General features: G+C 32.3%; 2 protein-coding genes across 2 annotated transcripts; both read right to left on the reverse strand.

Moving 5' to 3' along the window:
• Positions 1-23: 23 nt before the first annotated feature.
• LOC111705634 (WD repeat-containing and planar cell polarity effector protein fritz homolog) lies at positions 24-8,570 on the reverse strand (the record flags this gene model as incomplete). The annotated part of the gene is given in 14 exon segments (XM_023478249.1): positions 24-102; positions 431-509; positions 973-1,078; positions 1,131-1,222; positions 1,530-1,609; positions 2,073-2,211; positions 3,881-3,959; positions 4,330-4,704; positions 4,977-5,079; positions 5,845-5,933; positions 6,757-6,888; positions 7,002-7,219; positions 7,315-7,748; positions 7,955-8,570. Coding segments are annotated over 14 exon segments (2,013 nt in total), but the record flags the coding sequence as incomplete, so codon positions are not given.
• Positions 8,571-11,700: 3,130 nt separating this feature from the next.
• Positions 11,701-14,771, reverse strand: LOC111705615 (axoneme-associated protein mst101(2)). The gene is made up of 3 exons (XM_023478213.1): positions 14,629-14,771; positions 13,735-14,049; positions 11,701-13,334 (listed from the first exon to the last, which is right to left on the reverse strand). Exons 1-3 carry the CDS (start codon positions 14,761-14,763, stop codon positions 12,282-12,284), a joined length of 1,503 nt encoding a protein of 500 aa, XP_023333981.1. The 5' UTR covers positions 14,764-14,771; the 3' UTR covers positions 11,701-12,281.
• Positions 14,772-16,990: the final 2,219 nt, after the last annotated feature.

Consider the following 16,990-nt stretch of genomic DNA (forward strand, 5'->3'; position numbering starts at 1 on the left):
TACCTTTAAACTTTATAAAGTACCTGTGTCGGAGGATAATCCAATGGGATAAAATGTTCATTTCTAAAACGTGATTCTCTCAAGTACTCTTCATCACTTGTTCTAATTAAACATATAATTGTTTTTTGACCCCTTGTTTAAAAAGTGAAGGAAAATGTGTTTTAAAATTATATAAATATATTTTTTGTGTTGGAGACAAACTAATTCACTTGTGGGATTTAGAATGATTCAATTTCCTAAAAGCCTGAGAAATCTAACTTGGTTTAAACGAACCTCGTTTTTGACACAAGGTAATTGGAATTGAATTTCCTTCATTAAGTGGAAGGAAAGATACAAATTTAATAATATATTTAACACAAATGAAACAAGCATCGAGTTAAGCAAAATTGTGAAAAGGTCCTAACATACCATCTTTTTAAGTCAAGCTTACCTAAACTGGTTTGTGTTAATCTTCTTAGCTGCGGTTGTAATCAGGTATTTAGCTTCCTGGCCCGGCTGCATAAGTTCTCCTAGGTGTATAATTTATTTACATATTTCTGGGTTCATAAAACCATGTTATGTAAAACATAAACAATTACGAACAACAATTTTAAAACACGTTATGCCCAGTTTTTTATTCAAGCATCCAATCTCTAGTTTGGATAGATAGATGAACTATGCAGTAATGTTCGAAAAAATATTCATATTTTGACCTTTTTCTAAATAAAAATAAACTTCCAAATTGATGTTTGCCTGTTCTAAACAACATAAATATTAAAAAGAAAGCGATTGCTCACCTTCAACTCTATTTGTATCAACCCTATATCTTTGCAACATGAACATGAAACTAAACCTTTAATATTTTATAGCTCATATATTCAAAGTTTGAAATATTGTCCAATTTTGATATCATGGTGCAATAAAATCGGAATAAAACAATTTTGATCAGTTCTTTTATGATGTTTTCAATGTTTAATGTTACTATAATGTAACCTGTAACTAGCTGGAAGGGAGATCGATAGGATTGACTTGAGGCACTTCTTGATTGAGGTTCAGAACTATATTTGTTGTAGTAAGCTTCTGCTTTAATCAGTGCAGCCTAAAACAAAATTGATTTGTTTGGATAAAAGCAAAAAGTCTGATATTTTTACCTGGGCCAGATCTACTAATCCCCTTTTCTTCGCAGCATGATGTACATCGATAAATAAATCGTAATCGTTCAAATCTATTGCCAACTGAAATCCTAAAAAATTAAAAATAATCTTGTAAATCAAATTTCGACAGAACAAAAAAAGTTTGATTACATAAAGGAACTCACTTTTTCCCCCAAATTCAAATTTGCTAATCCCTATTATCTTCAAACCTTTGATATTTCAAACTTAGATTATTTGATCAAACAGAATTCATAGTTTGAAATATCTAAGGTGTCAAACATTGGGTTGCAAAGACCATGGGATTAAAAATTAAAGCTTGTGGCGAAAACTCAACTCCTTTAGGATCTATAAATAATTATATTAAGCGTGAACTTGATATTAGGATAAGCATAAAACCTTTAACTAGCTGATGATGACGGATAAGTTGACTGCAGAATCGTCTGGAGAGATCCTTGATATTATCAGCATATTCTTCCCTAAGTGAGAGAAAAAGAAATTGGTTTTATTTGAAAAACTTTTTTCATTCTAAGTGTTTATCTTTGTTTAATGTTCTATTTAGAAAACTAAAGCTAAAGAATAGCACTACACACCGGACTAACCAGAGTGTGCAGCATTCGGTTGCTTCTATTTGAAATCAAACGTGTTTTGGTCTTTTATTCAATAATCATTTACTTTATAGGGATTTGTTTATTTTATACCTTTTTTATTCAAAATGCATATGCCAACAAAAAAGTATTTAAGAAGAAAGGCTAAAAAATTGTGTTTAATGGGTCAAATTGTGTTTAATGGGTCAAATTGTGTTTAATGGGTCAAATTGTGTTTAATGGATCAAATTGTGATCGAAAGTCACAGCTTTCAGGAATATTGACAGAACCGGTAAATCCACTTGACTAGAAACTAGAAAAACAGTTTTTATGAATTTTGGAATTAAAAAATCACCTTTTTTCTTCTAAGATTGTTTTGTTAGGGTTAAAATATATCCCTAAGCAGGTTTCTACCAAGGATTCCATCTCTTTACTATAACCCTGTCTTAGCAAACTGTTGAACGCAAGAGTTACACATTTTAATAAGGCGTCTCCTGCAATAAAGGGTTTAAATGAATACATGTAATCCAAATTCTCGAACGCTGCGGATTAAATATGTGAATTAGACTTTCCAACGGTGTAATAACAGTTCGCCCAATCACATTTCACTCAATAACGTTTTACCAGAAACGTTTGACCCAATACAACATTCACCCACTTCACGTTTCACCCAAAGAGTTTCACCCCCCCCACCCAAAAAAAAAATTTCTTACCAATTTTATTTTGAATTTATAAAAATTTTATCTTTGAATTTATAAAAATTTGTATACATAAGGACAGTGCAGTTGATATTCTATTCTAGTACTGCTCAAGTTAGGCATTCTTTTGGAGTCAAAACATGAACTCCTTGATGAAGTTGGGATTGAAGGTTTGGAGTGCAACCTTAAGATTTTCCATCCGCGGACTGACCGACGTTCAGTTCTAGATCGCTTTGGGTCAGCACGTTTGACTTTAACCAGCTCTTGTAGCTTGGTTCTGGCCAAGCTATCCTCCGTTTTGAACATTTATGGAATTAGCTACATATAACTGCGCCGCCCTGTTGAGCTCAAATGTGGATGCAGATTTCAAGCACAAAAGTTGCAGATTTACATCAATATGCATTAATATATCTGTTTAGCTCGGGAACCCAGTTTTGTTTGTATATATGAGTCGACCCACTCAAATTAGAATTTTTAATCCAATCTTAGAGGATTCCCAGCTTCTCCTGATTTCCCAAATCAAAATTTGAGGCAAATCGGTCCAGAAGTTTATGAGCTATGATCGGAAATTGGGCAATAAATTCATGTGCAATGTATGTTAGAGGAAAAAAAAAATTGGGTGAAACTCTTAAGTAGATGTAATTTGGGCGAAATGTGAGTTGGGTGAATCGTAATTTGGGTGAAACGTGAATTGGGTGAAACGTTATTGGGTGAAAAGTTATTTCACTTAAAATTGGGTGAAACGTTATTTCACCTAAAATTGGATGAAACGTTGTGAGTGAAATGTGATTGGGCGAACTGTTACCATACCTTTCCAACCCCCAAGGCAATGCAACACTTCTAACTTATCTCTATTCCGAAATGGTAAACAACATTAAAAGTACAATTTCTTAGCTTTACAAAATCTTGAGAAAAAAAATCCTTGATGTAAATTGACCCCCTGTAAAGAATTGAGTCTTTGTCACAAATTCTAATTTTCTAATCCCTAAATCTTTGCAACCCGATGTCGTATACCTTAGATATTTCAAACTATGAACTTTGTAAGATCTAATACAAAGATATGGGATTAGAAAATCTGAGATTGTGGCAAAGGCTCAAAAATGGATAAGGATAAAACACTAAGATTGTGATTCTTATGCTTAAAAAATATAAAACCTTCATAAAAAACAAGCTTGGGAACCCGACGTGGCCCAGGGGAGTCATAGTTACTCCCACCGTTTACCCGCCACTTGTCGTAAATTGCGATTTTAGTTTTTTTCTCCGTTAAAAGTTGACCGACTCAACTTAGAATCTCAAAACCAAGCTCAGAACATTTCCGTGGGTCTCCAGAGTTCCCCAGTCAAAATTTGAGCAAATCGGTCAAAGGAGTTCCTGAGTTATGATCGGACAAACAAACAGACAGATAGACAAACAGAGATTACAACTTAATATATATAGATGTTGGCAGAACTAAAACATGTTGTACCTGAATGAACCCAGGAAAGTTGACTTAGAAAAAGGAAGGTATGATGATAAAGATTAAACTTTAAGTATTGAGCAGCAATCTGAAACATTTAGAAATAGTTTGAATTATTGGTATAATCATTGCATTGATTGAATGATATACAACACTTTATAATAGATTTATCTAAATCTACTAAATCTATGGATATTAAACAATAACGTTAAACCAAAAACCCTTGGATGAAATCTACATCTGCGAAAATCGATTGATAATTTTATATTCTTTATATGGTTTTTTTTTATTGATTTTGGTTATCATAAGAACTAAAAGGGCAAAAAAAAATATCTTTAAAAATAAATTTTAAGTTAATATCTGCAAAAATCCTTTTTGTGGTTTGGATCTTTCATATATAATGTATCGTGTTAATAATATTGATAACTTTATAATAAGATATATTTAAAAGTATTTACCTGGACAGGCCCTAGTGGCCCGTCAGCAAGCACACCAGAGGAAATACGAATAGTGACGAGCGGCCCTCCCAGAACCTTTACTAAGATAAAAGTAAAACTCATCGGGAGCGAGAAGGTTTGTAACTTGTTTATAGGTTGCGACCAACATCCATCCTTTATAATTATTGGAGACTTAAAATACTGTCCAATATCAAGGAGATGTCCACCTAGTTCTCCTTCTCCTAGATTAACCAGCTGAATATGGTTGAGAGCTATATCAAAGCACTGAACCAATCCCTTCTCACTAATCACAAAGAAGATGGCACCCTCAGATGAAATGGTGAGACATGCAGGAATGAATCCGATCTTAATTTGATGCTCTAATTTATTTTCAACCTGAAAGTATAATTATTATCATAACTCAAATGTTTAATAATCTTCCTCACGGAAAATAAAGATAAATTCAAAAGAAGAAATATAACTGGTTTAACAAATCTTAATAAAGGAACTGTAAACATTAAACTTGGTGTTAACTATAGATATTTCGATCTTGCAGAATTTTTGATTTTAAATATCGAATATTAGGTTGCACAGATATAAGGATTAGAAAATAAGAATTTTTAAAAAGTAAGCAGCTAGTTCCTTTTTAACTATTAAATGATTTTGACCTGATCAAATGAAAGAATGGTTCCACAAATAGTTCCGAGAAGTAGTATATCAGATTTAGGAATTTGAGCATGGCAAATCACATGAGAAGGAACCGAAATAAACCTGAAATATTCTTAGGGTGAAACTGGTAATTTTAATTTGATTTGATTTTTTAAAGGGCCAGACCGGCTATGTTAGGTAGTTGAACTGAGTATGCAGTGTTGTGGACAAATTCTTTAGGATACATTTGAAACATGTAAAACATGTATAATTACTGAGTTTGATCACAAAGTCGACGTTCAAAATCATGAATTTTGGTGGGTACGTTTTCAGAATCGGTTTTTTTTTAATTATCACATAACGACGACGAAAAATATAGTAAAAATTCGATTGAAACTATAAAATTAGATGTTTTCTCAAAAGAAATTTGTCAATAAATCGAAGTTAGAATTAATTATTTCCTTTTTCATCATTATATTGAATTTCTTGTTTTCTATGAATTTGTTCGCAGTTTTTTCAAATTCGTCAAATGTCGTCTTTATAATAAAATTCCAGAAACTCTGAAGACCATCTTTGTGATTAAAGAGATAGAAACTATTAAGTGATAAGATTACTTATCTTCGATGAAAAAAATTAATTTTTATTTTCTCAACCTGTTCCTAAACAGAATTTTGTCGTTATTCAATGATTAAAAAAACATATCCACCCAAAAGTACGATTTTGAACATCGACTTTGCGCTCAAACTCAGGATTTACAGGTCTTTAAAAGTTTTAAATGTCTCAATTGAATCCTAAAGAATTTGTCAACAACACTGCATACTCAGTTTAACTTCCTTACATATCCGGTCTGCCCCTTTAAAGCGTGTTTTGTTGTATTATTATGTTTACCTGGAAAGCTTAGTTTTCATAGGTTTATTTTTTTCCAATGTGAGAACTGTGTTTTCTATTCTATTCTCTGGACTATTTTCACTCAGGCTCTAAAACAATGACTGTTTAAAATTGAGATTCTCAGAAGTTTCAAAACTGTGGAAATAATAAAAGAAAATCTAGATAAAATCACTTATATTTTAAGATTCTTCCTGCAGACTTGAAAATAAAATCTCCAAATAAACCTCTGTGACAGGATTGTTCAAACATATTTTAGTTGTGCATGGATCAGAGATAATTATGTAAAATAACTTTACGAATGGAGGCGGAAGAAAATTTTAGATTCACAGAAAAAGGTAGAAATGTCAATCATCTCCCGGAATAATTAAGGGATTTTGGTCAAAAGGTAATTTGATAAAAATATTTCTTTCTTGATATCATTTGATTTTACTACAGTGGTAGGCGATTACATCAATACAATGAAGACGACTTTCGATTTAAATTTTGATTTATATCAAGCTGTTAAACAGCATGGATACATATAAACATAGAAGTCAAGAAAAGATGTCAATTTCAAAAGCTTCCCTTTGACTTCTTTTAAACTTGTAATTCGAAAAAGCTTATTATCAATAATAACTCGAATAAAAAAATCAATAATAAATCGAATAAAAAAAATCATCTTCATTGTATTTCTATAATCGATTCCCACTGTAGTAACTGTAGCTGAAGTGCCCGGTGTGCGACGTTGCCCATGGAATAAAAAAAAATAACAATTTTTTACATATTTCGAATTTTGAAAAAAAAATTTGCCGCAGTAAACTAACAGTGCCCATGTATTTTTATAAAAAAAATGCGACAATTTGGTCCAGCCGTGCCGTTTGGCCAGCTATATATATATAACTTTATTATAGATCAATATGTTCAATAGATTACCTGGGCTATGTAGTGCACAGAGTTTCCAGACAGAAACCTGACTAGGATTGGTTCAGATCGTGTTCGGTTAAACCCCAACAATTTAAGCTCTGGATTGCTAGAGTAGACCAGAAGGTTGGCTCGATTTACCTCCTAAATATATTTATTGTTCTACCCAATTTAAACTAAGAATTGGTTCTAGAAATGAGTTTAAAATGGTATAAAGAAATGCATTTATCTGTGAAACATGATAATATGAAATGTACCTCTAGTTGAGGAGCCCAGGGGTACACCTTCTGGTCTCCAAGAGACCACCATACAAGTAGACAGGATTCATCTAGGTTACTAAGTAGCTTGCGTTCTATTCTTCTTCCGGATGGACTTGCTAGAGTCAAGTCAACTATCCTCACATCTGCCTGGCTTAAGTATCCAGGTTTGCTAAAGTTCAGAGGTTTCAGAAAGCTTACCACAGTTAGCCTTGTTTCTAAAAAAAAAAACTATTATTTACACCTTCAATAAAACTAAAAATCCATTTCATTTCATTTAAAAAATTATATATCCATAAAATATCAAACTAACCCAAGAATACAATTGCGAGATGCTTCTCTGTGAAAAGGATGTCTGTTGGTCGATCTGGAAACTTCCCGACTAGAAACCGATCAAAGTTAATCCTTGAGATGTCTCCGAACTTGTTGAGCTGAATACTTATTATCACAAGGTTTTGCAAAATCAAGTGAAACAAGGTATTGCTTCTCCATTTAGTAAAAATTATCGAGTTTTCTACTAAAAGATCATTCAGTTCTTTCAATGCATTTTTAAGTCGATGTGGTCTGTTGTTCCGAATAAACCATCTCTGACCTCTGGCCTCCCCAAATGAAGATTTATCTCCAGAGTAAGCTCTTTCCTCCTGGTCCTTGGAGGCCAATTTGTCAAAGTACTGCCAACAGGAGAGGTCAGTGTCTCGGATGAAAACATTATCCGAGGTCGAATGAATGTGAACATCGCACCGTAAACTGTGAACAACCATCAAATATAAACGAATGTTAAACAACAATAAAAATGTTTCAACTTAAAAGCGACATTTTACATTTCAAAAATAAAAACAAAATGTTTATGTACAGCAAATTGGCGCGCTTAAAATGAAATCTACCTTTCAGTGTCAAAAGAAATTTTAATATGTCTCATTTCAATAATTTTTAAATTCGTATTTTCAGGTTTCCTAATCATAGTCTAATCATTTTTATTTTGATGTATGGCACTGAACATTTTACGGCAAATTGTTGGAACTACATCTGGATTCGGTTTAAAGTGATGTAGATTTCTGTAAAAAGTAAAATCATTGGAAAAGAAGCATCTTGAGAGGACAGGATAGAAAATGTTCGGATTTCTGTTCGAAATATGAAGATTTAGTGACTTACAAAGATTTTTCTATTTTTCAAAATTGTAGACCAAAAATTAAATCATCAATGTATTAAATATTAAACAGTATAGCACTACAGGCCTGACAAAGAATTAGATTTAAGCGACGACTGTACGGATTTTACCAGGTCTTATTTCTTTCGTACTTCTTATTTGCATTTTTTCAATGTGCAATTTCCTGAATTAGCTACGATATTATATGCAGAAAATTGAGTTTTTCCATCAGATCGTAGTATACAAGAAGACATAGGTCGTCATTAAAATCAATTACCTTTATGGTTACCCTACTTTCTGGCGCTAATATGTATGTTAAAAATATATAAAAAAGGCTGAAACTGCCGCAACTACGGAGTTTTATCTTTTTCCTGTTTCTTATTTATGTTTACTCAGAATGATGAAAGGAGTGTATAGTCTGCTGGACTGGTTATACTGTGGTCCAAGAGGTAGTCAGTATTCTAAGGTTACAGGTAGAATAATTGGCCCAGAATAATTACAGTTTCATAAACCTTCAAACCATGCAGACAGACCGGTTCAATAGTAACCGCTCACAAATCATGGATTTATGTTGTTTATGCAGTTCTAGACATAAAGCATTAATACTGATTAGACCATTATTTATTAGAAAACAAAATAGAAACTTATTGATTTGCAGACATTCCTTTAGTTAACTGAAATTTATAAATCTAGGGTAATGATTTTAATTTACATTTTTAAAGATACTAGCTGATAACTAAAAAGAACAGCAGATCGGATATACAGGGTGTCCCACGAAAGTTGGTGAATAGTTTAAATTTTTTTCTTCCCTAATTTTGTTGTTTGATACCAAAGCTAGACAATAATAAAAATATTATATGGGAGTCATGTTACAGTAAAATTGATTTAAAAGTAATATATATTCAAGCAACAGATTTTTTTAACGAAATAAACTACAAAAAGCCTTTAATATCCAATACAGTATATGGAAGACGCATTCATATCTATTTATCAATTGTCATGTTTCGTGGGACACCCTGTATAGTACTGCCATAATTATATTAAATCCGCCATGAAGATTATATGCACCGCGGGTAAAATGTTTATTTCTAAAAATAGAATATTTAATTGTGTATTTTTATATCTCTTTCTCTGGATTAAAAATGTTTACATACTTTACAGGGTAGATCATTACGTATTATGGAGTGGGTTAGGTAAGGACGCCCAAAAAACAAAATTTCCAATAGCAAAATACCCAATTACATAAGCTTAATACAACCGATATAAAAATCGCAACAAAACTTCCAAAATTTGAAAAAATAAGCTTCAAAAATTAAAAACAATTAACGTGCGAAAATGTCCAGAACTCTAGCACACATATTTAGATGTATATAGTTTAGTATAGTATAGTTTAGTATATTTTATAGACAGGGGCGTACGAGAGCAATTGTGTAGAGGGGGGGGCACAAAAAAATGTTGTACCCCCCCTCTGGCAACATTGTGCCCCCCCCTCAAAAACCCCTGTTTTGAAAAAATATTGACACCTTTTTTAACTATGTAAACTATTCGATCATATACACACTTCCATATTACAAGTGTTAATAAATTATTTATGTAATTTTCTTAAGTGGACACAATCCCTCTTAAAACTGTGGTGTAAGCTTCAAGGGATGAAAAATAGAAATGGAAACGTTCCTAAAAAATATCTATATTTTCATAGAATCGATACATAATTTCTTTATAAATTATAATATCAAATATATATTTACATTGAAGGCAGTATTGATTAAAGCTTTTTTATTAAAACTTTTTTAGTTAAGAGCAAAAGTGAGATTTTAAAGTATTTTCTATACGATGTAATTGTATTTAAATGGAATACATGCGTAATTTCAAGTGACCCTCCATTTATAGAGTGGCATGTCCGATGTACCTTTGAAACCGTAATTTCTCCATCGTTTCTGAAGCAAGAAATGCGCGAGTCACTTTTGTAGAGAAACCACAAATAAAAATAATCAGTTTTCAAAATGAGAAACATGGATGCAAAGCTTTGAAGGGTATTGTTGTGAATTAACATATATCTTTTTTCTTTTCTTAATCTTTTAGTTTGGGTGAGTGCAATGCAATGCAATGTAGAATGTAGATTGCCTGAGGAAGGGAAAGGCAAGCAGATGTAATATTAAAAGAGCCCCCCCTCAGGGGGGCCCGCCCCTGTTTATAGTATACGCGTCACAAAAATGTGTCGCGTAAAAATTGGGTTGTTTTTAAATGTTTGGGGCTGGGCGTTATGTTACCAAGGACTTTTTCTTGTATACATTGTCACATTGGGTTGGGCTGTAAGCACTGCAAACTAGACAGAATAGGCAGAAGGTAAAATGTGTGTGACATCACTGGTACGAATTTGTGACCTCGTATCTCCTCTAGCTTTGATTTTACGAACAAGTATGAGAAAGATAAATATGTTCTGTAACATATAAGAAAAACATTTTTGTTCTTCTCAATAGTTCTTCAAGAGAACTTATGATTCAATCTTACGTAGAATATATAATTTAGTTTGACGTGTAAGTTTTGACGAGCTGGATGAGGTAGGGGTGCAGAACCGCTATGAGCCACGCGAAATGACCTCCGGAGCCACCTGATCTCCGCTTGATGTATTTTTTTATTTACCTTTTCTGGCTTAACCAACCAAAAATCAAAATAAATCTCTTCATAGTAGAATTCACAATATGTTTAAAGAATCGTTTAATCCCCAAAGTTCAAATTTTAATTCATTCAGTTAATCTGCCGTTTATCTTCCCTAATTAAAACTATTTTGGGTCAAGTATAGAGTTTATGTGTTGCCATACTATATTGCGGTCAATTATTGAAGTATTTGTATAGATGGAATTTAATTCCACTATCAGAAAGTGAAGAATACGACATTTGATGAATTCTTTCAATATATTCGTTATTAAGAGTTTCACTGTATAAGAATTCAAAACATTTTTGTTCTTCTCAATAGTTCTTCAAGAGAACTTATGATTCAATCTTACGTAGAATATATAATTTAGTTTGACGAGCTGGATGAGGTAGGGGTGCAGAGCCGCTATGAGCCCCGCGAAATGACCTCCGGAGCCACCTGATCTCCGCTTGATGTATTTTTTATTTACCTTTTTTGGCTTAACCAACCAAAAATCAAAATAAATCTATTCATAGTAGAATCCACAATATGTTTAAAGAATCGTTTAATCCCCAAAGTTCAAATTTTAATTCATTCAGTTAATCTGCCGTTTATCTTCCCTGATTAAAACTATTTTGGCTGTGGTATAGAGTTTATGTGTCGCGGTCAATTATTGAAGTCTGTGTTTAGATAGAATTTATAGTATTTGATCAAATAAAAGAAGTATCAACATGATTCTGCCACGCATTTCATGAACATACTTTATTATGTTTTTTTTATAAATCAATAAGATAAGTCGATAAATGATGTACAATTAGAAAATCTTAAGGGATAGTTTAAATGTTTAGCGATATTTTGTTATTCTTTTAATGAATGAATTGATATGAATCAAAATCTACATGTTTATCGATTGCATGGATGTTTGAGTACGTATATTTTTAGATCATATTAATAATTTCACAATCACATTTTTTTCCAAATTCAAAATACAAAGAGTAAAGAGACAAAGACGATACACGTTTTATTGTAGAATACTTTATTTTGGTAGCTTTGGTTAAATAGGTTAAGGTCGAAGGTGGGTTGAGGTATTTATAAACTTTATAGAATGAAAGAATGGCCCACCCATGGACCAGCTACATATGTAGATTATGTTTTTCTTTATTATCATAAAGGTTTATAAATGGGACATTCAATAAGATAATACTGTTACCAACCTTGGCTAACCTGGGCTATATGCATGTGGTTACAAAAATTTTAATTACTCAACAATCTTAACATTTTCAGAGTTGTTTTATGTATTATTAAAAATACATTAGCCGGATAAAAAGTATGTAAAATAAAAAGCGAAACATTTATGTTTAATCAATCAAATTGGGATCAAAAGTCATAGATTTCATGGTCAAGGACCTTACTGTTAGATCTGCGTGATATGTATTGTCTATGTAAATATCAGTTGATAAATTATTGTCGATATTTAAAGTCAAATAAAACAAAATGTTTACTCTGGGTTAGCCTCATAATCTGCTGGGAAAACGTTCCGAAAATCAATGTTTTCTCCCAGCTCTCTCCCTAGGTAATCCAAATTTTTTTGATACTCAGTGGATTCGTCAAGTAAAATATCTAGATCCGATCTTCGTACACAAAACTTATCTTCATCTCGGTGAGCTGGCCAGTGACAACTTTTATTTATTTTTGTTTTAGGTACACGTAAAGTGTGATTTTCACACTTTTTATCGTTGACCTCAGAACATGTTTCTTTCGGAACCTTCTTACATTTGTTTTTGTATTTTGTTGAACAGTCCTCGAAGGGTTCTTTCGAACACTTTTTTACGTCTTGGCATTTTTGGTGAGGGATTTTTTCACAATTTTTCTTCGGAGCTCCATAACTCGGAACTTCAACACATTTTGTTTTGTATTCAGTTTTACATTTCCGTTCATTCCAGCATTTATCCTTGTACGCTATATTGCATTGTTTGTATGGAAAATTCTTGCACTCGTTGACATAATGCGTTCTGCACTCTTGTCTTGGGACACTTTTGCACGTTTTTTGGACCTTATTTTCATAATAGATTTCCTTTTTTCTTTGGCAGCTCTGACATTGTTTTTTCTTCACGTACCTATTCTTCTTTATAGCAACCTTCCAGCAATTTTTCAGTGGGACTTTTTTGCATGATTGACTGGGAACTTTGGTACACTTCTTTTCATATGTTTTCCGACATTGTTTTTCTGGAATCTTGACACATTTCTTAACGTTAGAACAAGTTTGCTTGGGAATGTTCTTACAGCTTTCTATGAAAGTTGTACTACAAAGATCCTGTGGATACTTTTTACATTTCTTGGTATAGGCCGTCTTACAAACCTCTTTGGGAATATTTTCACATTTCTGGGAATAGGTTTTTTTACATTCCTGCTCAGGAATATCCTTGCAGGATTGGGTTTGAGTTGTTTTACAAGTATTTACGTTGTGACAGGACTGTTTTGGAACTGATTGACAGGTTTGTCCGTAGTTATAGGCCGGCTTACACTTCTCTTCGTAAACAGTGCTGCAAACCTGAAATACAAAGGAATCGAGTATTTATCAGAAGTCAAAATTTTCTCATCCCAATATCTTTACAACCTGATGGTGTAAACCTTAGATATTTCAAACTTACTTATTTGATGTAACAAAATTCATAGTTCATAGTCTAAGATCTACGACATTGAGTTGCAAAGATAATGGGTTTAGAAAATTACAGAAATAAGTGAACGGTCCCTTTAAGGTATGTGAATTCGCATTAAGGAGAATACATATAGAATTAATAGCTATTAAATTAAAAACACCATTTGATGTTTTTAATAAAAAGGTTAAACAAAAATTTTTTCTTTTGAAATGCGAGATACTAAATTTAATTTAACATTTATAGGTTAACATCTATCTTATGGTATTTTTAAATTCTTTTTAAAAACCATACCTTTTCTTTTCTGCATTCCTGGTGTGGGATCTTTGTGCACTTTTTCTTATAAACTATTGAACACTTATTGTCCGGTACATTAGTGCATTTCTTTTCGTATTTCATACTGCATTCTTTGACAGGGAGATGATGGCATTCATGATCCCAAACCTTCTTACAGTGCCTTTGTGGGATCTTGTCACACTGTTTCTTGTTCGATGTTGAACAGTGCTTTTCCCATTTGCATTGATCTTTTAGTATTGTTCTACATTTTTCCTTAGGATAGGACTTGCAGTCATCATGGTAAACAGTCTCACAACGGTTTTCGTATTTTGTCTAAATTATTAGATAATGAAAAAATATAGAATATAAAACTGATAAGGAACACAATTCGACGTAAAGCATTTTGACAGAAACAGTTAGATTTGGTTTCAGAATTAGTAAGCCGAGTAAATAGGAGTAAATATGAGTAAATATGAGCTGCCAAAAGGAATCTATTAATTTAATTTTAGTAGTAGAGGAAATAACCTTTGTGTTGTTAATCTCTAAATTTCAGATTTGAGGAATAAAGCACTAATCCTCAAATCTGAAATATGTGGATTTCGAGATCAAGAGTTGTAGGTTAGCAATATCCCACCTCAGCAACTTAATTTGATTTACGAATTTATCCAATGTAATCCGGTATTTGTACATCTGAAAATCCAATAAATCTTTCTATCAGGGATTTAACAAGAGATTTCATTGTTTTTATATAGTTCTTTAAGAAACCCTCTTTCAAAATCCCCAAGACAAAAAGAGAAGGTCAAAGTGACACTACCCGTAAAATTTGTAACCTCGTATCAACTATAGTTTAGATTTCCATTTATTCTTCTCAAAAGCTCTTCAATAAAGTAAAATATATAGATTTGTATGTACCTCACACTCTGTAGTAAACCTTGTTTCACAAGTTCCAACATCGTAGAGTTTACATTGACAGCCACAGGATAAAGCATTAACCAAGGAATCTAGAGAAGGTTTACAAACCCTCACCATCACAATCAACACAAACATCAACGAAGAAACCTGAAAATCACATCAACATAGAATTAAGAAGAGAAAAATATAATCCAGTGGTCGGCGTTTATATCAATACAATGAAGACAACTTTTCTAGGTAAGTTTTGATTTCCGTCAAGCTTTATTAAAATTACAAGTTTAAAAGTAAACAAAGGTAAACTGTTAATTGACAAGCTTCCCTTTGTTTTAATGTTTATGTGTATCCATGCTGTAAAAATGCTTGGTAGAAAACAAACATTGAAATCGAAAGTCGTCTTCTTTCTATTGATATATACAACGACGACTATGCTTTATTAAAGTGTTATGGCTATGACTTGAATATATATGAAGTTTGAAGGAAATGTGAACATAATTTTAAGCGGCTATTTTAAATAAGAAAATGCCTGAATCTTTAATTAAATTAATATATAAGCCAAAAAATTGTCCAGGACAATTGAATGTCTTCCTATTATTAATTAATTATTAATTTATAGAAAAAAGTGTGTTAAATGATGTTAGGTACTTTCCCAAAGGTTTTTCCCAAGTGGCAACTTCCCAAGTGGCAACTTCCCAAGTGGCAACTTCCCAAGTGGCAACTTCCCAAGTGGCAAATTTCCAAATGTGCAATTTCCCAAGCGGTAACTTTCCAAGTCTATCCCAGCCGCAGCGCTCGGCCCCAAGCCTGTTCTAGCCGCCGTGCTCGGCCCCCTAGACCATCCTAGCCGCAGCCTGCGCGCCTCAGAAGGCCTAACCTAAACTTTGGGAAGTTCCGCTTGAGTAATTGTCACTTGGGAAGTCGCCGTGGTAAAATGCCTTTGGGAAAGTACCTAACACCGTCAAATGATATATTTCCCTTAAACTGTAGAATATATTATGTGTAGCAAAATTTATGTTTTTGACAACAGATTTTCAGGATAGACAAATTTGTTCATAAGATTATTGAGCCAGACATTTTTCATACTTAATTTGAACCCGTAAATTCAGTGTGCGGTGGCAACACATATTTCTAATTTTAAAGCCTTAAAGTTAACTCAAGGCCCCGGGATTTTACTCCAAAAAGTTTAAGGTCTGCCATGACCCTCTTCTTGGTTAAGCAGCCTCTTTCCCATGCCAGGAATTTCAGGCGCTGGGGTTGGAAATCTACTTTAGGTGCGAAATTTCTCCCTCTGATATGAAAGCATATGTTTAGGAAATATTCTGCAAAGTGATGTATGATGACCAACAATTGCAATAAAAACTATTTTTATTTTAACGATTCCTTCCTTTAACCAAGAGTTTTATTTTAACATTCTAGATGTTATTTTGAAATTGTGCACTACATATTTATTGCAGTTTATATTGATTCAGTATTTGGGACCTGAGTTCCTATTGTGTTTTAAAATTTGCATACTGCATGGAATACTGCTATGAGAAACTTATTATATTTCACAAAGTTTATATATAAAAACTATGTTAGCTTCTAGTAAATTAGTTTCTTTCAATTAGACTTTTGAATCCAGTTCTAAGTTCTGCGCTAGATTTCTTTCCTAATGATGCAAAAATGACTCAAACAGAAATTTATTTTTTACTGCAAATGATTGTTGTGTTATTACATATGTAGATCTAAGTAAAACGTTAGTTAAGAAATAATTAAAATATCTTGATATCCCGTTTGAGCACACAACTGTTAAATACATAAATTAGCAATTTATATGTTGAAGGATTTTATAATGGTGTAACTACTGAAATGATATATAATGAATGTCGCCCTTTTTTGCGTAATTTTGCATACTTTTGTAAAACTTAGTGTAAAAAAATGTCAAATAAAACCCAATAATAAATGAATGTGAATGTATATCCTTGTGTGTAAATAAATCTTTATGAACATAATAAAATATCTTACTGTAAATGCAAGTGTTAAAATAATCTCCTTCTATAGTCTACCCCTCTAATATTCTGCTATGCGCGGAAGTTATTTTAGATTTAATGAGACCAAAATATATTTTTTTTATTTTGGAACAGATTTAATTTCGTCTCGCTTCAACTCTTTAATTGTGGTTTAATTTAATGATGAACAATCCTACATATGTTTAGATAAAAATTATTCATAATATTTATATGTTTGTTACATTTAGAAATATAACAAGCATTTCTTTAAAATTTCAATTGTTTGTGCTGAGAATAAATAAGATTATATTATTGAATTGTATTTATAAAACAAAGGTGTAAATAGAGGCTGGCTGTTTAAAAATAACGGTCTTTAA

This window comes from Eurytemora carolleeae, unplaced genomic scaffold, assembly GCF_000591075.1.
Source record: "Eurytemora carolleeae unplaced genomic scaffold, Eaff_2.0 scaffold291, whole genome shotgun sequence".
Taxonomy (NCBI): domain Eukaryota; kingdom Metazoa; phylum Arthropoda; class Copepoda; order Calanoida; family Temoridae; genus Eurytemora; species Eurytemora carolleeae.